Source organism: Cyprinus carpio, chromosome A3 (genome assembly GCF_018340385.1).
Source record: "Cyprinus carpio isolate SPL01 chromosome A3, ASM1834038v1, whole genome shotgun sequence".
Taxonomy (NCBI): domain Eukaryota; kingdom Metazoa; phylum Chordata; class Actinopteri; order Cypriniformes; family Cyprinidae; genus Cyprinus; species Cyprinus carpio.
The window spans coordinates 26,813,035-26,835,122 of NC_056574.1; the positions used below are offsets into that span (position 1 = coordinate 26,813,035).

Here is a 22,088-nt window from a genome sequence, read left to right on the forward strand (position 1 = left end):
ACATTAATTATCAATTAAAAATTATCAATTTGTAAATATATGATCATAAAAACATATAAATAAATATTACTTCTGCCAATAATTAAACAAAACGTGAACAAATGACAAACAAAAAAAACAAGACAAATGCACAAAAAATAATTACATTCACTCATCTAACTGTTTGAGCCATTTGACCTTGATCTGTATGGCATTCACTCAACAGAGGGACTGATTCAACTGAAAATTCAGACAGTTACACACTCATGAACCAAAAGGAGACCACATGTTTCAGTCTGAGTGATTTGAAATGGGTGTGGGGACGGAGTGTGTGCGCTCAAGGAATAATCTTCCCCAAATCAATGACTCCTTCATATGCCAATTTGTGCCAATAGACTAAGAGATCAGATATCGGAGTGACCCTGTTAATTCACCAAAATCAAAACACAAGACCCCACATTACATGCTGACTCATCACAATCTAAAACAACACCACCTAAACAAAAAGTAAACGGCAGCCACAAACAGGAAAAATAGCTCTGTTTTTGCGCTCTACTGTTAACGGCCTCAACCTTGACTTCCTGGCTCTCTGTGAACACCTCATTTCTGTTATAGTGTATGTGTGCCAGACATTGTCTGCGTGAGCTGAACAAATGTTTCTGTGAAATATACATAGCTCAACAGAACCTGCACTGTACAAACACTGACTGTGCACAACATGCGTCGCATGATAAAATCTAAAGCCTTGTGACTACCAAGAAAACTACCGTCTAATCTGTGATGCATGCCACATCTGTGAAGAGACCAACAGCGTGACTCACATTGACCCACCTCTTTAAGCCATGGTGGGAGAGTATACCTACAATTCATCAAAGAATTTCACTTTGGAAAATGCATCTTACAAACTACTGGAGACCTGAGAGCTGCACAGATGCAAATATTCAATTTTGGATTGAGAAAGATCACAAACCCTTTTGGCTCATCAAGTTGTGCGCGAACATCTAGAAAAGAAAGTGAGTTCATTCTATACCGCGGCAGCAGGAAAAGATGTCTGACACAGCGTACGCATACATATATATATATATATATATATACAGACGCAGCGTTTGAATGATGAAAAGCGAAAAAAGAAACAGTTAGGCCAGTTAAAACAAAAATGTGAAGGGCATAACATTTCAACGTAAAGCTTACAGTTCACCTTTAGGACAGATAAGCCTACTTTACAACACATTAAAACGATAGTTCAGGAAAAAAAAAATTAATTCTGTCATCAATTAATCAAATTCATGTCATGCTAAACTATTTTTACTATTTTTGTACATAAAATGAAACGTATAATGTCAAATGTTGTTTAGGACCCCATTGATTTTCATTGATTCATTGATTTTTTTTTTTAAATAAGTTATTTTATGTGCCACAGAAGAAAAAACTGAACAGTCACACAGGTTTGAACAACATGAAGGTGATTTGAACTGTCACTTTAAGGCAGATATCACCACATTCATTTATTAAAAAAAAAAAAAAAAAAAAAAAAAATTATATGTAATAAATATATTCAACTGGTCAAATTCAAACCTTTAACTTATGAACTGGCGAGTCTTTTTGATGAATAACTGACGCTGGCTTGAAAAGTCAATTCACCCCATTTATTTTCTAAATGCATGTTGTTGAACTTTTGGTGAACAGTTCATCCATGCATGTTTCCATTTTTAAACTCAGTTTTGACCTTTAATCAAAACCTCATAACTCAAACTTCCAGTGAAATTTCTCTCTGGTGAAGTACGAGTCTGATTAAACGCCACCAAATTCTTACAATCAATTGCAAGCTCATACAACCCTCAACACTGCGAGTAAATCCCTCGCCTATGTGACTAAATCTTCACTCTGGGCGACTAAATGATGTCTAATATTAGCCAATGGCTAATACATTCTCAGATTTTACTCGCCAGTGTGTGAGTTGGAGGCTAAGTATAAGTTTAGCACAGATATATAGTTTCACTCTCCGTCAAGCGATCTGTGCTATTTCTCAGTTCATCTGAATGGGTGCGCAGTGCACCTGTGTTTGACGAACCGTAAACTCTAGTGTCACAGCGCTCGACTCGCCATCGCTTTGGTGAGAGCGAGAGAGTATTACATACATGCAGAATTGATTTGCTACATGTAAACGATATTCTCTGTTGTATTTTCCTTTCAAAATAACAGAGTTCCTTTGGAATTTTTCAGCTTTTAAGACCTGCCAGGTTTTCCTGTATTAGGCAAAACTAATGCGCAAACGACAATCTCATTGGCTGGCGCTCACCTATTATCATCCCTGTTTTGATTTCAGCGAATCATATATATATATATATATATATATATATATATATATATATATATATATATATATATATATATATATATATATATATATATTACTCGCCTCTCATAAGAGTTGTTTCTTCATGAAACAGGTGAATGATTGTTTTTGCAGACAAAAATAGAAAAATAGGTTTGTGTAGGATTTTGTATTATTTTGTAGTCTTCATCTCAATTCATGTAACAAACAACTCGGGCATCAATGTCTTCAGCTTTGGATTCAGAATAACAAGGTATGATTCCAGCTTGTGCTTTGTTTACAGTAACAATGAAGCAAAACCTAGAAAAATCGAGCAGAAGACTATTCAGCTACGTTTAAAACCATGCATATTAACTATTGAGGATGACGCAACTCGCCCAAATTGTGCAGCTCTCCTACAGACAGTGACAGTATACATCGCCGAAACGGACACACATACACACATAAAACTACCCACACAAATAAAACCCTATACACATAAACAAACGCCCACACATATACAATTATACATGCACAAACACATACCCACACATATACAGCCATATACACACACCTCCACCTTTCTTCCTGTATGCTTTGAAACTTTCTGAGAATTGGAGAGCGCAGTGTATGTGACCACATGATGGGTGCATAAGGGGACACACATCTCAGAGCATATGCGTTGGAGTCATAGGAAAGTAGCCGGCATATATAACACATATTAATGTACATATATTTTAAAGACTGGCCCGGCACACTTTCCACTGTGTGTAAATTCTGTTTTGTTTTTTAAATCAGATCAAAATCATCACTTTAAATACCAAACAATGCACTGCATTCATATTAAACAGACTTGCAAAATTAATTCTTTGCTGAAGATCTGCGAAAAAGCAAGTTTAAACAGCTTTATGACTCTTGAATTGAGTGCACCTATCAGAAGGATGCCAGAAACACAGATTCTCACGCTCGTCCGGGTGCTGCAACACAGCGTCTATAACACATCTGAGGAGGAAATGAAGGAAAAAAGCTCTACTTATTTACACAAGATGCATGTGTTTGCATCTACACATCTGTCTATGTCTGCAGCCACTTACAGGTCTAGAAGAGTATGCATGCTCTGGTGCAACACAAAAGAAGAAAAGGAGAGGGAAATTGAATGTGAAGTTGTGAAGACAATATCACTGAATTAATTTTTCTTGTTTCAAGACCAACTGAAGTGCAACTGAAGTTTCGCAATGCCTCAGGCCACACCTCTCTTCATGGTGAGCAAGGAGGTGGATGATAACGGTGACTAATCCCGGGTTTCCTCATAAAAAGCAAGCTGCTTTGATGTGGTGACACGCACACAATCAAAATCTCTACAAATCAATGAAATTACTCATCTTCATCTTAAATATCTTGATCAACTCAACTGTGACTCCTCCAAAGACTGATGAACAAGAATGTGAACCCATAATCCTCGTCCAATCAATAGCAAAACAATTTAAATCATTCAATAACCAAAACCTCTTTAATCTCTTCAATTGATATTGCAGACAAAATAAGCTTTCATGGTGTGATCTTAAGGTGGATTTAGTGCTCAGGAAATGTTTTCTAGAAGCTACAGCCAATGACTTCAGGATTGATTTATGTAGGTTTTACCTTCAAATGACTGAAAGCGAAACTTCCAACAGCTAACAACTAAAAATGCACTTTTGCAAAAATTTTTTTTTGCTCTTTACTTTTCCCGGTGTCCAACTTCTCTGACCTGTTGGCCTTGTACTTAATTTGTATAGTAGCAGACCACTGATAATCTGACTACTTATTCAGTCAAGAGAGGTCAACCATGACAGTACTGTGAATCCACAATCTGACTTTCACTCAGAAAGGGCCGTTGGGTTCTTTGAGTGCTGTTATGCAACTGTATTAACCACAAGCAAGCTGAGTCACTTTATTCTTTTCAGATGCTCTTAAACTAACCCACCAACAGAAGGCCTTTAATACAGGTCACTCTAGATCAGATGATGAATGGCCCAGGGAGAGCACAGGAAGGAGGTCAGAATGGGGTGCAAATTAGTGACATCTTCAAGCCTGAATGAAATGAAAATTAGCCCTATCTCTCACCTAAATGCATGTTATAAATCTTATTGTGAACGATTCATGCATATGTATTTTTTTTTTAATGACTTTTTTTTTTCAATTATTTTGTCTGCTTAAACCCTGTCCCTGCAGGACCACATATACAAAAACTTTCAATTTAAGAGAGGATCCGTGCAACTTATATCTTTATCATTAACAATTTTATTTTAGTAGCAGATGGTCCATGAATAAAATGTATATTCCCATGATACACACTGCAGCCTGAATGGGTCAATGATTCGTTATGAAGATAGAATCATTAAAATGTTTGGCAGGAAAAAAAGTTGAGGTAAAAACAATGTGGACAAATCTAATAATGGTTAAACGTGATATTTCTTAACTTAGATACATCTTCAGATAAACAAAGATTCATGTTTCTGAAATTTGTGGGTGTCATAGGAAATTTTGAATTACATAAGCTCTGGAGAAAATCTCTTTGCCCATTAAGTTGGTGAGACTTCATAGCAGCTTGGGAACTGGATAAAAGGGAAGGGGGGAACCTCACAAAAATAATGAGCTTATCGAAGCTTTCTGGCTCGTCGGGCACAAAAATGCATCAAGGCAGTTCCAGACTACGTTTAAAAAGAAAGGGAACAAAAAATATTTTTTTAAAAAAAGAGACAAAACATGTAGCAAAATTCCTTCGCCCCCTACTCTTAAAATCGGCGCTAGCAGCTCGAGCTAACGCCTCAGTTTGAGAAGGGCCTAGCGCGCGCATCCACAACACACCTCCAAACCCCATCACGTCCACCCAAAAAATGAGGATAAATACTGGTATACAGCGCAACTGGGCCAGCATATACTGCCAGAACAGTGTGAAAAGCAGCAAAGGGTGTGCGGCAACTCAATGGCAAAGAGTAACTTTTTTGGGAAAGCGACGCAAAGAAAGGGTTAAACAGAAGGAAACATTGGTTGGTCGGGACGGCAGGCGTGCAGGCCGATCGGCTAGCAGGGCTAACATCCCGAGTGCATGTACATACAGCTGCGTGCAACTGACTCCAGCTACGACAGGATTTTGCAAAATTGTTAAATGCGATTGCAAACCCCCCAATCGAGGTGATTTTAATCGACCTGCTTTGCAAAGCGCGTGCAGCGACAATAAGACCATTTAACCCTATGGCTCATAGCAAGCTAACATTCTCGACTTTCACTTCTTACAACCCCAAACCGCGCAGATTTATACTCCTTCAGAGATTTTTCTCATTCATACAGACATGCACTCGCGGTCTACGAGCAGCTAGCTGCAGTACACTCTCAATGCATGTGTATGCAAAACAGCATTAGGCAAGAAAACAATCACAATATTTGACGATTCCTGTTCTTTGCAAGCAAAAATCTGCTTATCGCCCGGTGAAAATAAGTGGTGTAGTGCACTGATCGTCACGATGACAGCTTCATACCTTGACAGATGTTCGAGGGATGGTTTCTATGCATGCGGCGAACAACTGTCTGTCATCGCTGTGAATAAACGCAAAAGCAGAAATTAACTTGTAGCAAAAGACTACTCACCCGAGACACGAGCGCCCTCTCCCTCATACCGTCCACCTCAAGTTGTGTAGCGATCCGATAAAACACAAATCTAAAAAAAAACAAAAACGACTTGCTTCGGATAAACTATTCCTCGGCAGACACAGTGAGTTTTTGCGAACAGCGTGCAGTCGCATGCACGCGCGTACGAACTATCACAAATCGCTCTGGTTTGCTTCTAGACTGTCCGAGCCCACCGCTGTTCTGGTTTACAAGCCATCGCTACGTGGCTGGCCTAAGTCTCGTGCATCAACCATCCTCCGAGTTCATCCGAGGTGCTCGAGCCGCCGCTGTCTGCATTGGAGAGAGCGCGCGTGGCGTCGGTTTTTTTTTCTTCTTCCCGTCCTCAAAGACCGAGACCAGGCACTGTTTCTGTGCGCGCGCCTGTCTTCCTCCCTGCGGCGAACCACCTCGATAAAAATGACTTTTTCACTTGATGGACCGTTTGCCAAACACAATGAGAGATTGCAGCTGCCAGTTCTACATTCTGAGAAAGCACCAACAGTTTCGAGAGCTTTGTTTTCTTCACCATCACCACACCGGTCCAGGTCTAATGTGAACTGACCACTTTCAGTTGGACACTCTTAAAAACAAAAGTAATTTACTGGAATTTATGGTTCCGTGAGTAACTTTTAACATTCATTTAAACTTTTCAAAGCACAAAGGGTTCTTTATAGTGGAAAAGGTTCTTCAGGATATTAAAATAGTAACACTAATTAAAAACAAACAAAATGGTTCTTTAAGAACTCTTCACTGAACGGTTCTTTGGGGAACCAAAAATGAATCTTGTAGCATTGCTGTGAAAAGCATTTAGAAACCTTTATTTTAAGAGTGTAGAAATGTGTTTTTCTTATTTCGCCTACTGGATTCTGTATCAAACTGACAGCTACAGGTACTGTCTTATAAAACATAAGACTTAAAAAAAAAACTTCTAAAAGTGTCTAAACAGTACAACAAAGTAGATGCCTTTATATGCCTTATGCACGTGTTTTATCTCTCCATGGCCTGGCACCAGAGTCTGATTTAACTTTTGAGATCTCTTCACTCAAATGATCAGCTGAGTCTGATGGTCCCTCAATTGCACCTGAAAAGTAAAGGTTATAGATATATTTATTATATATATATATATATATATATATATATATATATATATATATATATATATATATATATATATATAAAATAAATATATATATATATATAAAAATAAATATATATATATATATATATAAAATAAATAAATATATATATATATATATATATATATATATATATATATATATATATATATATATATATAAAATAAATATATATATATAATATAGTATGGATTTGATCAATTAAATTTGAGAATGTAGGAACTGATAAAATATATACATATACAATTTCTGAGTTCACAGTGTTCCAGAACAGAGTTCTGTAAGCAGTGCATAATAAAAGGGAAGCTGTCCATTTAAAATAAATAGTTTGGTCACACAAGTTTGTCTCCTCATAAACGAGCTAACTTAGTTTTTTTCTGGCCAGTTTTATTATTCCTCTTCATCAAGAGAGCACAACCTGTGTATAAACTTAACTGTAAATCAATACTCTGAGTTTCAGCTATCACCACCAATTTGCTACTGCCATTTATGACACATCCCCAAATCCAAAGTCAAGTTTTTGGGGATAGTTCACCCAAAAATGAAAATTCTGCCATCATTTACTCATCCTCATGTTGTTAACAAACCCACAAGGCCTCAGATCATCTTCAAAACACAAATGAAGACATTTTTATAAAAAAAGAAAGATTTCCATCCCTCTATTAAAAGTGGTCTATGCATGTGCGTTGATCAATGTTGTGTGAATAAAAGCCTAAATTAAATCAGTCCATCAATTACAGCAAACATGTCTCTTCAGAAAACATGCACTGTTCCAGACATTCAGCAAAGCCACTGTACCTATAAGCAACAGCACATTTGTCATGTAGTAGGGAAAATCAGCATGGCTATTATTACCTGTGGCACAAGGCTGTTCTGATATTCAGTATTCAGTAACTGCACTCTATGATATTACTCAAATATTAAATTCAGATGTTCTGTGGGAGTGTTTGGCATTCTGAGCATAGGAGGACATGAGGAAATCAGTGATATTTGAGTACATTATATGGCACATCTTAGATAAACATTTGTCTTGTAGGTACCCATAAAAGTGTTTTGAGCACAAGTGTAAAACAGGAAAGAAACATCAACATCCTGTGTGTGAAGACTGTTCTGTCTGTAAAGTCTTAAAATAGTAAATACTAGTATATCCACACTTGACTTCTCTATTTAGTGTGCTACTTTAATCTCTTCTAATATGCAGTACTCATGCAGCAGGAATATAGATATAAACAACAGAATTACTCATCCCTGTGTATGCTGTACTCCTGCAGTGAAGCTCATGTCTGGCTTAAAGCTCTCCAGATTCATTTAAATGAACATGAAAGCTTGCATTGTCACATTTTTGATTTAAAAAAAACTCCATTACAAGCATTTCTTTATGTTGAAGTTGCAGAATTTTTGTAGGCAAAGGAGAAAGAAATAAGTGGAAAAAGACAATGACGAAGAAGAAGAGATGAGAAAATAAATTGTGTAAAGTATTAAAAAATATAATATCTGTATGTTGGAATAACTTCAATTAATGTATTACTTGCATTAAACTCAATATAAACATTTAGTCATTTTTTCTTTGTTTTGCATGAGCAGACATAAGCTTTTAGAAATAAGCACTGTTGCCCTCTAGTGGACACTAAAAGGCATATATGACCTCTGAAGTGTGACACAACAGATGAGGAAAAAATTGGACTATATAACATTTAAAAAAATCATTTTAGATGCGTCTACAAATTATAATAACGGACTGCTGTAATAATGAGAGACATTCATCTATTTTGATTTAGTATAAATGAATAATTTTTAATTATTATTTTATCCATTCACCACTTGTGCAACAAGGGTGTTCCTACTGCCACATACAATAACAACAACAACAACATTCAAACCAAAAAACAACACAGTCGTTCGTGCAGATGCAGAGGATGAGATTGATGTCAATCATCCAGCACTAACCACTCACAAATGCACAATTTATTTTAGCTTTGCAAGGTATTTAGATCAATTTCTGCGTATGGAAATTACAATTAAACTGAAATGGCTTAAGGGTTTCAAACAATATCAACGCACATTTAGCCAAGGAATGCATTTCCAAATGCAAATATATATGCGCCTGAGCACATTTACATACACGTAGACTCTTCCCCTTCACTCTTTCCAGCTGCTGAAACCACCTTGTGGAGGTCCATACTTTAAATAGAGCAAGTATACTCTTGGACTAAAGAGAGAAAAACACAGGGAATCTCCGTCTCTTTAAAATTTGCCTATAGGCTGACTAGATAGTTTCATGGGTTCTACAGGCATCGCCATTTCCGAAAGTAGCCAAACTTAGGGCAGAAGAAATTAAGCGAGTGTGTGTGTGTGTAGTTTCCCTATCACTGTGGTATCTGAAAGAGCATTCCCTGTCCAGACGGGACGTAGGTAACATTGCGAGAGCGGCTGAGCTGGAAGGCGATGTCCTCCGCTGCCTCCAGCTTTCTCAGCTCCACCAGGCCATCACCAGCTTCTTGCAGAGAATTAGCGATCAACAGCGCAGCCTGGGAGTCTCCTTCTGCTGATATAATGGTTGCCTGCTTCTGCTGCTCTGCCTGCGAGACAAATACAGAGAGAATGTTAAATCACCTGTTGCTTATGGACAAATAAAATAGTATTTTTTAAAATTTTATATGTAAGAAAAAAAAACATTATATTATGGCCACATCCACACAAAGCCAATACAATGGAATTATTTTGCTATTATTTTAATAGAAGGAATATTCCAAGCTATTTTGGTAACTGGTGATACATTTTCCACCATGCAAAATGCACATTTTATTTAGTAGATGCTTTTGGTATTTGATTGTGTGCATCACTTACAACAGTAAGAGTCAGATTATTATTCTTACAGTTCTACTTAAACCATATAAATATTGCTGTACCAAATAGGTTTGTTATCAAACTGGAGAGGAACTCGGTTTTAATTAATCATCATGTAATCATTTTACTCGCATCTGGGGAATGTTCACATTGGCACTATTACATTTTGAGGCTCTCTTACCTTCTCTACAACAAACCTGGCTCTCTCAGCCTCCTGCTGTGCAACCTGCTTCAACTCAACAGCCTCTGTGAACTCCTTGCCAAACGTCAGATGCGTCTGAGGGGAGGGAAAATACTAAGGTGAGGCATGAGGTTGGAGAAAAACAGAAAGAGAGAAAAGCAGAAGCCCTTACCAGGGAGACGTCATCCAGAATGAGGCCGAAGGTGGATGCTCTTTCTGTCAGATCCTCACTGACCTGCCTGGACACCAGCTCTCTCTGAGTGATGAGCTCACCGGCATCAAAACGGGCCTGCCGAAAAAAACCCAATACACAATAAACCTGCATTCAATCCATTTACGTTTTCTGTTTTACCTCCTGTCCTGTATATGATGCCCAACACCCAGCCCTGTATACACTTAGTGGAAGCTAGAGATTACAGTTTATAATGTTTTAAATATGGATATTTTTCTTACACAAATATTGTAACCCGCCCAGAGCCATAAGAAAAACTTTTTATGATGGATGGACGCATTTTATAGGAATCTCAACAGCCATTCACTGACTAGGACGGCCCATTAAAAGAAGCTTGTACATGAAAAAAAAAAAAATAATCAATTATTTTAAAAAATTTACCATCAATACAGATGCTGCATTGATTGCATCTGACATGTTTACTTCGTGACATGCCCCAAACTCTGAGTTTCCCCACTCGTAATTACAATTTTCCCCACTCGTAATTACTTCATGTGCATTAAACTCATAAATATGATTTATCTGACATGACTTGAATGCACCATCATTATGCTCAATGTAAGTTGCGCTGCTTAATATTTTTGTGAAAAGTGTGATACATTTTTTTCAGGATTCTTTCAAAAGAAAGTTCAAAAGAATAACATTTATTTGAAATATAAATATTTTGTAACATTATGCACTTTACAGTTTAATCCACCCTTGCCGAATAAAAACAACTAAAAATTCTTACTGACCCTTTGAACGCTAGTTTACATGTTTTCATAGCTTTATGAGTGCTACTCACCACTACAGCCTTCAGAACCTCAGTGGTGATGGAGGGCAGCACTCTCTCATCATAGTCCTCTCCGATGCTGGTGAAAATCCGCGGCAGCTGTGTAGCAACTGGTCGGAAAAGGATTCTCAGCGTGATGTTGACATTCTGCAAATCTGAGAGGGACAAAGACAGACCATCATGCAGTTTCCTAAGTTTTATTAGTAAAGGCAAAGGAATGAGCATATTGTGATGCAGAGAGAGACAGAATGATGTAGACATTAAAGAATAAATGAAGAACAGACAGAAAAAGTAAGACTGAGGAATGACGTACCTTTGCTACCAGTGATGACAGGCACATTGCGTGGACGGGACCTGCAGTCAAAGATGATTGGCTTCTGCACCCAGGGAATTAGGAAGTGTGTGCCCTCCCCAACAACATCATCCTGAACACCTTGAAACCTGTTGAAGATGACCGCCCTGTGTCCCGCATCCACTACAATGAAAACCCACACAGAGTTAGACAACAAGCTCTTCAAATTTAAACGAAAACCTGGTAAACAAACACCTGACTAATACATATAATAATTTAGGAAACTCAAACCAGTTATGCCACTTTTTATCAGGTACATTAGGAAGTAATGCAGCACTGAACTTACCATTGTAAAGTGCAGAGTTTACTACACCTCCTCCTATGGCCAAGGCCAATCCCAGCTTTCCAATGGACTCAAATAGCTTTGCCATGGCAGCAATGTGACAGTCCTGATGAGAGAAGTGCACAGTCATCTTTAGCATCTCATTATGGCATCACTCATGAATGTAAAAACCCTAATTTAACCATTTACTGGTAAAATAGGTATTCGCTTATACGATATGAGAAAAATTAAGAGGGATTAAAATAAACCCGTTTATTTAATTAGCCTGCTACACGCTAATACTGCAACTAACATGCAATCAAGTCCCGCTGCTTTCCCACTAAGACGCGCTAATCATGCTTGTTTCTCTTCCAATACGCCACATTATTATTTATGGCCTTTGTATAAAGTAAATAAACTCTAAATCCATGTTAAAATACTGCTAGTCTCTTACAACGTGACTACTCACCCACTGCGCTGATAGATCACAGTGACCTCAACCGGAGCCTGCGTAACAAAACACATGAGAAAGTGACATCTGAGCATGCGCAGAACCTTCAACACAGTCTTCTCTGATTGGAGAGAGGGACACAGAAGGTAACGCCCACGTGAGTACCGATATCTTTTATTGGTTTACGTCGGCTCGTCGCTTCAGCACTGGGTGGGCTCAAACAGTGTTCGAAATCGCATACTTGCTTACTGCCCACCCAGCACCAGACGTCATTTGGACGTTGTTTTCTGGTCTAAATAAAGTCGGCCCGTCATGGCTTTCTTTTAGACCAAAAAACGACGTTGAAAAATGGTCTTTGTTTGGTCCGAGAGATTTGGTCCAAATTAAGCCTAAAAAAAAGCGACGTTTAACGTTTTTTTTTTTTTTTTTTATCCAAATTTAGCCCAAAAATAGATGTAGATGGGCTTTTGTCCAAATTTAGCAGAAAAACACGTTTATTTCGGACCACAGCCATTAACATAAATATATCTAGTGAAGAAATAGATTATACATCATATCTGAAGCACTGTAAAATATATTGAAATATATTTTGAAAACACTGGATGGGCGCGCGCTGAACTGGAGCGGAGGAGGGGTCACCATGGAAACGGGGCGGCAGCTCAACTGTCAAGCACCTGAACGCTGTCTCTCATGGTTGTTTTCACTCATTTCAGGTAAGTTTCGTCCCTAAATTACACAAATAGTACATAAAAGTGTTCCTGAAAGTTTCTTTCATGTAAATGACACGCTTCCGTTGAACATTTACTTTATAGGAATGGCTTATTGTCTTCAGAAAAAGTCCGTGAGCATCTCAACCTTAATGCTAACTACAAGAGGTAACTAAGTTATATGCATCTTTCACAATATATTTCGCCTATCAGCATGAATCTGTATTTTTCTTATATATGTGCGTGTGTATTTATATATTTTCATAATATGTGTGTGTGTGTGTGTGTGTGTATGTGTGTTTGTTTGCTTGTTAGTTATTTTGATGTCCACACTGTAAGAGCATTATCTATAAACCACCTCGCTATGTGTACTGCGTTAAGCTCACTGAGACGTGTAATAGCGCATGTATATGATTGCTCTTTTACTTGATTCAGTTAGTAAACCTAAAACTTTAAATTCTGCTATTATTATTCTTTCTGTTTTTTTTTGTTTTTTTTTTTTTGTATATTCTATAAGTTACTTTTCTTTTCTGCATTTCACCTCTGCTACAGTTTATTTATAATAAACCTGGCATTGTATAATAAATATTGTTGGCTTTGACAGATTGACAGATTTCTTATGTTCCTAGATTGTTCCATGCTGATGTCCATACCCTAGAGTTGGAGCGTGTATCTTGTCAAAGATCATTTTTAGACATATGACTTGGGGGCAAAATACATTGAGTCAAGTCAGACATTCGACAGTCATAATTACTGATCTTAACACACAGGGAAAATATGTAATGAACACCTCGCAGATACAAACGGGGTAAATAATAGTTCATCATTGATAGATCTTTTCTATTTCAGAGACTGAAACTCATCGATAAACCACAAGGTAATTGTAACTTATTTCAAGGAGAATCATAAGAATAATAAGAATAAAAGAAAATGCATCTGTAACTTAATATTGCTTCTTATTTTTCAGTGTGTTGAAAGTTCTCATTAAACACATAGTTTTCTTCTCATCTTTGTGCATTTTCAGATGTTGTGCATATTTATGAATCAAATTTTTTAACGTTGTTTAACTTTTTAACATTATAATATTGGTTGTCTTCTCTTTTTTCAGAGTTTAGCTCCAACCCCAATTAAGCAGACCTGAGCAGCTGATCAAAGATCACCAGAAACTCTGCAGAACGTTGGTCCTCCAGCCCAGGACTGGACACCAGTGTTGTAAGTCATCAATCTAGAAGTAATCCTGCCTCTTTGAATGGTCATGTTCAGAACATATTGCAGGAGATCTCAATATTGTCTCTCAAGGTCCACTTACATGCAGAGTTTTGCACCCACCTAGTGCAGTGCACCTGAACACATTAATCAAGGTCTTCAGTTTTACTAACTATAAAGTCACAAACAGGTGAGTGTGATCAGGTGTGGACTGAAGATCTTTGCCCGAACGGTCGGGTTCGGTCTTAATTTATATCATTTTACATGGGCTCGGGCCGGGCTCGGGCTTGCGCTCTGGTTTGTGAGGTAAATGAGCGGTCATGTGATGGGTTTCGATTAGTGCGAGAAAGACGCAAAAATAGATGCTGAGTAGGTGAAACGGAGGCTTGCCTCTGGCGATTACGTTTTGGTTGCACCAGCAACTAAAGCAAAGTCTGAGGTGTGGAAAATTTATGACTTTGTTTATAATGAGAATAATGAGCCAGTGGGTTATATTGCTGGACGCACCATCAGTGAGCGCAGGAACATGCTGAAGCCATCTACAGTGGATTCAATCATTTTCCTCCACAAAAACATGTAGGCCTAGCCTAATCTTGGTGAGTAAAGGTTTTTCAAATTATAACTAAATATTAATTGAGTCTTAAATGCATAATGTAGACAGAGTATATAGGCTAATGTTGGCATTATTCTTTTATTAAATTTCAGCTGCTAGTGACAAAGCAAATCCTGCGGAGCCTTTTTCGTAATTTCGTTATTTCCAAATACCCATCTTAATTTAGAATTTAACTTAATTTAATTTATTAAGAAAGACTCGTTTTTATTGGTGCATTGGCCTATTTAAACTATGGGTGTGTATCACTTAGGTCCCTTGCTCAGAAGTCAGTGGTTAAGGGCTGCCTCAATCACAATTTTTTTTTTTACAGTGCACTGAAATGTTTGCTCCCTACAAAAGCTGTGAAAACCAGGAAGCATCGATGCTCAATAAGTTTCCTTTTAGGAAGTTCTGAAGCTCACAACTTAAGACCCTTTCACACTGCACGTTGGACCAGGAAAATTGCTGGAACATTGCCGGGTCGCCTTCTGTGTGAACGCAAACACATCCCGGGATTGATTCCGGGTTGGGGACCTAGTAACATTGCCAGGTTCAGTCCCGAAACGAGCACTGTGTGAACAAAAGCCAGAACTAATGCCGTGTCGTAGTGATGACGCACGTTATCGCGCGACTCTTTTTAGCGTGTTTTGAAGGCAGATCAATGTGCACAACAAAACAAATATGTGCAACCTATAACGAAGCAGAGATCTGTTAGTTCCTCACTTTCCGACCCAAAGCTGAGATCGTTCACCAGCCTAAGTGAAAGTTAACGTGCCTAGCGTTTTCGACTCGTACATTACACGTCACACCCTGATATCACGTGTCTTCACGGGACCTTTACGGGTTGTGTGTGAACGCACACACACATTCCAGGTAATCACTGGCAGTGTGAAAGTGCAAAATCTAGCGACCAGGGAACAATTGCCAGGACACATTAACCGTGTATTTTCCGGAATCGCAGTGTGAAAGGGGCTTTAAAGAGATAATTCGCTATAAAGTTACACGTAATAGATTTTAAAACACAAACCAATATTATATTTCAGCATAAACATATATCACTAGACAGGTAATGTCTAATCTAATAAACATTTCTAATTTATTTGACTTAAATCTTGCACATACATGTAACAAAGTATTTATCATACTGTGCTGTAAATAGCATTAAAAAAAAAGATATCAGCTTTACTGTTGTGCATTAATGTCAGTAGTGATGTTGTACAATGGGGACAGAAATAGTCACCAGTGTATAGTGAGCCACTGTGTTTACCAGTGCCAGAATTCATGTACAAAATATATTAATTCACAACTTAGCGAACTGTGAAGCTGATTGAGACGTAACCTCTGCATGACAGTGGACCTTAAGCAAGTATAGGTCTCTGCAGGAAAGTAATGGGAGTTACCAGATCAGGGTGTTTTTAGACCATGATACCTGATTGGCTGACGTCATAGTGACGGTAGGTTTAGGGGTGGGGCTAGGTAAGGGGGATCATTTTGATTGCATGATTTAGAAACACCCAGCAGTTTGAAATCACCATACACCACACCATCACCCACAAAGTCATAAACGCCCACTTTTGCTCTGCAGAGACCTAAGTCTCATTTTAAGGGCCAGAGTTGACAATCCCTGACATACTGATTAGTTAATAATCCCTCTTGAAGAATGAGTACACTTTAATTTCTACATTTTGGACAACCATTGTTTTTGTATTATTTTTTTTACATTTACATTTTAGTTATTGTTTTCTTTCTCACTTTAGATGCTGGAGAAAAAACTGCGAAAAAAACATCTGCCATGGCTCATTAATCCAGAATTGGGATGGTGGAAGGAGCAGAAGAACCAGAAGATCAGAGATCAGCGCAGAGATCTACTGGTGCCCCTGTGGGAACCAGTTTACCTAATTAGTTAATTAAACCAAAAATTTTCATAAATCACCACTATGTTGTTCCAAGTCAGACTTTTGTTCATCTTTGAAACATAAATGCAGAACTTTTTAATGAAATCTGAGAAATAAATTTTTTTATTTATAAAATAACACATTCACGAGAGCACCATGATGCATTAGTGTTGAGTTGGCATGAGAGCTGGCAATCTCATGGTACTTTTGTGAAAATCTGTTGGGGATACATCATTTCAGAAATTTTTTTTTTTTTTGCTGTTTTTTTGTACACAAGGCATCTGTTAAAAAACCTTATGGGTTTGGAGCAACATGAGGGTAAGTAATTAATGACAGAATTTACATTTTTGGTTGTTCTAATGTGGTTATTATTGGTCATTATTTCCATTTTCAATATTTTAAAGATTTATTGTCTTGAAAAATTATGTTTATACAGAAAGATTGATTCATTGGATAAGTTACAGTAAAGACTTTTAAATTGATAAAAAATTCAAATAAATACTGCTCTTTTGCAAGCTCTATTAAAAAATACTGATAAATTTAATGGTTTCAACAAAATATTAAGCAGCACAACTGTTTTCAACATTGATAATAATCAGAAATGTTTCTTGAGCAGCAAATCATCATATTAGAATGATTTTTTGAAGATCGTGTGACACTGAATACCTTATTAATCAAACTAAAAAATCACTTTACATGGATAAATTACATTTTACAATGCATCCACATGGAAAACAATTATTTCTGTAGTTATATTTCACAATATTACTTTTTACGGTCTGTTTAATCAAATTAGGCTTAAGATGTGATCAAGAAAGTGTTTTTTTTTTTGTTTTTTACACATGAGAGATGTGTTTAATGTGTCAATAAATGTGTCAGTATACTCTTGTGAATTGTCTTATTTTGACTAATTATGAATATGAAAAATAATTCACGGTTGTAATTAGGCCTAACTTTACAACCACATTTAGACGTCATTTGGACGTCTTTTTATAGACATCTTTTCTCCTTTCACTTTACAACCACATTTAGATGTAATTTGGACGTCTTTTTATAGACGTCTTTTCCACGACCTGAAAAAGACGTCTTTTCACCTTTCACTTTTCAACTAAATTTTAACGTTGTTTAGACGTCTGCCAATGACGTCTTTTCGACGTCTTTTCAACGAGTTTTTGCTGGGTGGGTGCTTACTGCTCAGTACACAGTGCATACTGCCTACTCTTTTGGAAGGGGTCCTATTAATGCTTTTTCACTTTTTCAACTTCATTTAGTCTGTAATGTTGCTTTTTGAGCATAAAAAAGATCTGCAAAGTTACAAAGCTCAAAGTCCACTTCAAAAGGAGATATTTTATTTAGCAGAAATCACTTTTCAAAAACTACAACGAACGACTAGTTTGGACTACAACGCATATTTTCCAGGATTTGTGATATCACAAATATCAACGAATGGGACGAGACCTGGTTGAGCTGCACTAGAGAAAGCACCGAGTGTTATCATCACTATGTCGGAGACACGCTAGTGTTCCCAAGACAGACGAACTAAGAGTGTTTACAATCATCCGGGTCTAAATCACGCTCAAAATGATTTGATTTTGACGCAATATTTACACTGAAGCTAGCAAGCGGCTATGGTAAGAGGCATGACATTTCCTGACCAGGTGTCGAGTATTACAGTATACAATAAGCAACAAATGTTTCAGAGTAGTATGCTTAAGTGCAGTCATATGACAAATACTTAACATTAAAGACGGTCATATGATGAGATTTCTGTTTTTTCTTTTCTTTAGTGTATGTAGCTATTTGTGCATGTATAAGATCTGCAGAGTTACAAAGCTCAAAGTCTCCCACAAAAGGATGTATTCTATCTAAAAGAGAAGGCTGATCCAGACCGGGCTAAAACGCCAAGCACGCCCCTACATGTCTACGTCACGATGTGGAAATATTTGCATAATGCCTCCCAAATGTTCATGCAAAGAAAGAAGGCGTGGTTTCAGGAATCACAGTGGTGTTGCAGCAGCCATGTCAGGGAGATGCTGTGTGTTTCTCTGCGGAAGCTAAAGCACTTTATTTGGCTTTCCGGAAGTAGATGACATAAATAACATTTATTTACAAAAGAACAGCACAACCCAGATGTTCGAATTTGTGCAATGCATTTTATGGACGAGAGTCTGTATCCGCTACTATAAGTATGTTTTCATAATAGTTTAAGTATTTGCTATTGACTGTTCAAATTCAGAGTTTTGCACTGTGTAGAGTATCGGGTGGTGTGTGTGAGAGAGAGAGACAGAGTCACATCAGTGGAGTCAGCTTTCTTAATCGCCGCTTGTGTACTGCAAATACATACAAGCTTCATCACTGTGTCTGTCATGCGACTCTGTTCCCCTTTGAACTGATGGTAAAACTAAGGACATTATTAACTGTCATTATGTTGAAAGCTGAAGCTCGCGATTATGGAAAGGGGCATTACATTTCCGACGCGTGATTGTGGTGTTCGGCCAATCAAAATGCACTGGGGTCAGTTGGCCAATCAGAGCAGACTGCGCTTGTCGGAAGGAGGGACTTTGTAGAAAACGACGCGTTTGAGAGAGTCGGGGCAAAGAATAACTACAATAATGTACAGTATTTGAAAAATAATGTGTTTTTTGAACATTAAAGGATGCCAACATATTCTGTTACACCAAATACACAAAATAATGATATTTAAAATAGCATCATATGACCCCTTTAATTCATCACAGCTGTCAAGGCTGTTATCTTACAAATAAATCTGCTAAACATTCTTTTTACAAAGGCTTGTTAATAAGGCATCATACTAGTAAACAATGCTATATTGCCTAACTGAACTCATTTCATTTATAAACTCCATATACACTACATCACTGGGTCCCATCATACAGGCACATGGTATCTCTTATCATTGCTATGCAGATGACACACAGCATTATCTCTCATTTCAACCAGATGATCCAATGGTAGCTGCACGGATCTCAGGCTGCCTGGCGGACATCTCGGCATGGATGAAAGAACATCACCTACAGCTCAACCTGGCAAAGACTGAGCTTCTTGTCTTCCCTGCCACTTCAAATCTATAGCTGACCTTCAAAGTCCACATTGCAAAGACTGCTCGATCTTGCAGGTCTGCCCTTTCTGAGCATGCTGCACAACATCTTGTCCAGGCCCTTGTCATTTCTAGGCTGGACTACTGCAATGCTCTTCTGGCTGGACTTCCATCGAGCACAATCAAGCCTCTACAAATGATTCGGAATGCAGCGGCACGAATGGTCTTCAACGAGCCCAAAAGAGCCCATATTACACCTCTCTTTATCTCGTTGCACTGGCTACCAGTTGTGGCTCGCATCAAATTCAAGACATTGATGCTTGCATATAGAACAGCCACAGGCTCAGCCCCCGCCTACTTCCACTCACTACTACGAATCTACATCCCCTCCAGAAGTCTGAGATCCGCTAGTGAGTGATGCCTCGTACCATCAGAGAGAGGCTCAAAATCACTTTCCAGAACATTCTCATTCACCGTTCCTGGCTGGTAGAATGATCTTCCCATCCCTATCCAGAATGCTGAATCCCTGAAAATTTTCAAGCAACAGCTGAAAACTCATCTATTTCGACGCTACTTGACTTCATCCTAAATAAAAAATAAAGAAACAAATAAAAATAAAAACTTTGTCTTTCTATTTATTTATACCTCTCTACTTAACTGTCTGTTGTGCACATCCGCCATGTTTGTAGTTTTTTAACTCTTTTTATCTGTGTTTGTAATTCTGAACCGAATCCTTTGCCAGAGCGCAATGGATTGTGGGCAATATTAGCCATTAGAGTGTGCACGGTGTATGAGAAATTACATTTTTCTCCCATTCGAAAACAAATCCCACTTTTATGAGGGATTTTTTATTTATATCACTCCTGAAACTTTGCTCCTTATTACAGAGTATGGCCATTACCAGAATGAAAATCAAAACTTTTATTCAAATTCTGAATGGATTATATTTAGCCTAGAAATATAGCCCTTCCTTTATAATCACTAAAAGTGTCACTTACTTCATTTCATTACGATCTCACAAAGTTTTTTGTAATCAATAAACCTCTTATTTACTTATGTTACAGTGAGAGAATTCACAAGCATGCAGAGCAGAATCAGGCTGGTGAGTGAGTTCAGGCCAGGCGCAAGTTCAAGCTCAAACCGGTGCGCAACGTTTTGCTACGGTTTCCGGTATGAATGACATGTTTCCTGGAAATGGTGTGCAACGGGGTTTGAGATATGCGGTGCATTCCAAACAGGATATATCACCCTCAGAAGGACACTTTGGAGTGAAAACAATCATGGCCGCCATATTGAAGGGTCGTTCCAAACCGAAGTGCTCAAAACTGGCCACTTCAAAGGGCCCTTCGGGATGAAGGATTTCGAAAGTTACAACTGATGGACACTTCAGGCTCCCATGATCCTTTGTGCAGATTCTTTGCATGATGACAGCGCCTGTGTGCACGTGATGATGACGCAGAAGGGCACTTCAAGAAACAGTTGTTTGGTCCCCTACACCCTTCAACCCTTCGAAGCTCTCACTCCGGAGGGTAAACCCTTTGAAGGGATTAGGGCATAGGGATGAGCCCTTCCGAATGGAACGCAGGGACGTTTTCTTGTTTGGTGGGTGTGTCAAGCCTGTCAGCCCAATCAGCAGCAACATGTATATAAACCAGCGGTATTAAAGAGACAGCTGACACAATGTATTTAACATCAAATTAAATTCACAAGAGCAAGTATATTGTTTGCACGTTTATTTAGAGTACATAGATCTGGAACTTCCTTAAGTCTGTCTAAATATCATTTAGTAATTGCAATGTCTTCTGGTTCATATCATTTCCTTAGGAAGGTGTGCTAGACACTGATTAATAATGTAACATAAAAATACTATACATATTTATATATTTTTCTATTGTATTGTGGAGTGACACTTTCATACAATTTTCTATAGGCTACTCCTCTGATTATTTAATGGTAAATATTACAATAACATAGCACAACAACAGTAATCAGCAATAATGATAAGCCTAATAATCACAATAAAAACAATAATGCCATATAGATCATAACACAGTCTTGGAGGTAAGAAGTGGATTATCCTTCACCTGAAATGTTTGTCTTTTCATCCTGAAATGCGAGGCAAATGTTGGATCACAAAAATTACAGTAGGAACCACAGTTTCCACAAATCCCTTCACTCGACTGGGATGTTCTCTTTTATTCTGGACAACAAGGGCAGTGACTGTAACATTGAGCATATTTTTCAGTATTAAACACATATTTATACCCATTTCATCAGGCTCCCAAAATTCTTCTAAAAGAACACAACGAACAGCCTTCTCAGCTGCCATAGGTGCAACTCTTGCGTCATCAGAGCAAGGTGTTCAACGCACCACCGTTTCCGTTTAAGAAATGTTTTGCACCATTTTGTCGGGGCTGAACGCAGCCCTGGCCCCTGACTCATTTGAACGCAATGGC

At 38.0% G+C, this 22,088-nt stretch overlaps 1 protein-coding gene and 1 long non-coding RNA gene across 4 annotated transcripts; one reads left to right on the forward strand and one right to left on the reverse strand.

The window, feature by feature from the left end:
• Window positions 1-8,844: 8,844 nt before the first annotated feature.
• LOC109057083 (prohibitin-like) lies at window positions 8,845-12,315 on the reverse strand. Of its 3 annotated transcripts, none has more exons than XM_042727006.1 (7): window positions 12,193-12,315; window positions 11,748-11,850; window positions 11,423-11,584; window positions 11,122-11,264; window positions 10,278-10,394; window positions 10,106-10,201; window positions 8,845-9,656 (listed from the first exon to the last, which is right to left on the reverse strand). In XM_042727006.1, the coding sequence occupies exons 2-7, from the start codon at window positions 11,830-11,832 to the stop codon at window positions 9,444-9,446; spliced, it is 816 nt and encodes a 271-aa protein (XP_042582940.1). In that variant the 5' UTR covers window positions 11,833-11,850; window positions 12,193-12,315; the 3' UTR covers window positions 8,845-9,443. The 3 variants fall into 3 exon arrangements, with proteins under 3 accessions (XP_042582940.1, XP_018929826.2, XP_042582949.1); XM_019074281.2 differs by having other exon boundaries at window positions 12,178-12,197; XM_042727015.1 differs by lacking the exon at window positions 12,193-12,315 and adding an exon at window positions 12,037-12,057.
• Window positions 12,316-13,024: 709 nt separating this feature from the next.
• Window positions 13,025-16,560, forward strand: LOC109101618. The gene is made up of 3 exons (XR_006155137.1): window positions 13,025-13,758; window positions 13,990-14,093; window positions 16,437-16,560. It is a non-coding gene; the product is annotated as an uncharacterized LOC109101618 (long non-coding RNA).
• Window positions 16,561-22,088: the final 5,528 nt, after the last annotated feature.

Excerpts from the sequence above, each read along its gene's own strand:
- LOC109057083 (XM_042727006.1), bottom strand. The coding sequence starts at position 11,832 with ATGGCAAAGCTATTTGAGTCCATTGGAAAGCTGGGATTGGCCTTGGCC. Across the intron at positions 11,585-11,747 it reads AAACTCTGCACTTTACAATG|TGGATGCGGGACACAGGGCG; the intron begins GTAAGTTCAGTG and ends TTTTCATTGTAG. Across the intron at positions 10,395-11,121 it reads AGGTTCTGAAGGCTGTAGTG|GCCCGTTTTGATGCCGGTGA; the intron begins GTGAGTAGCACT and ends TTTTTTCGGCAG.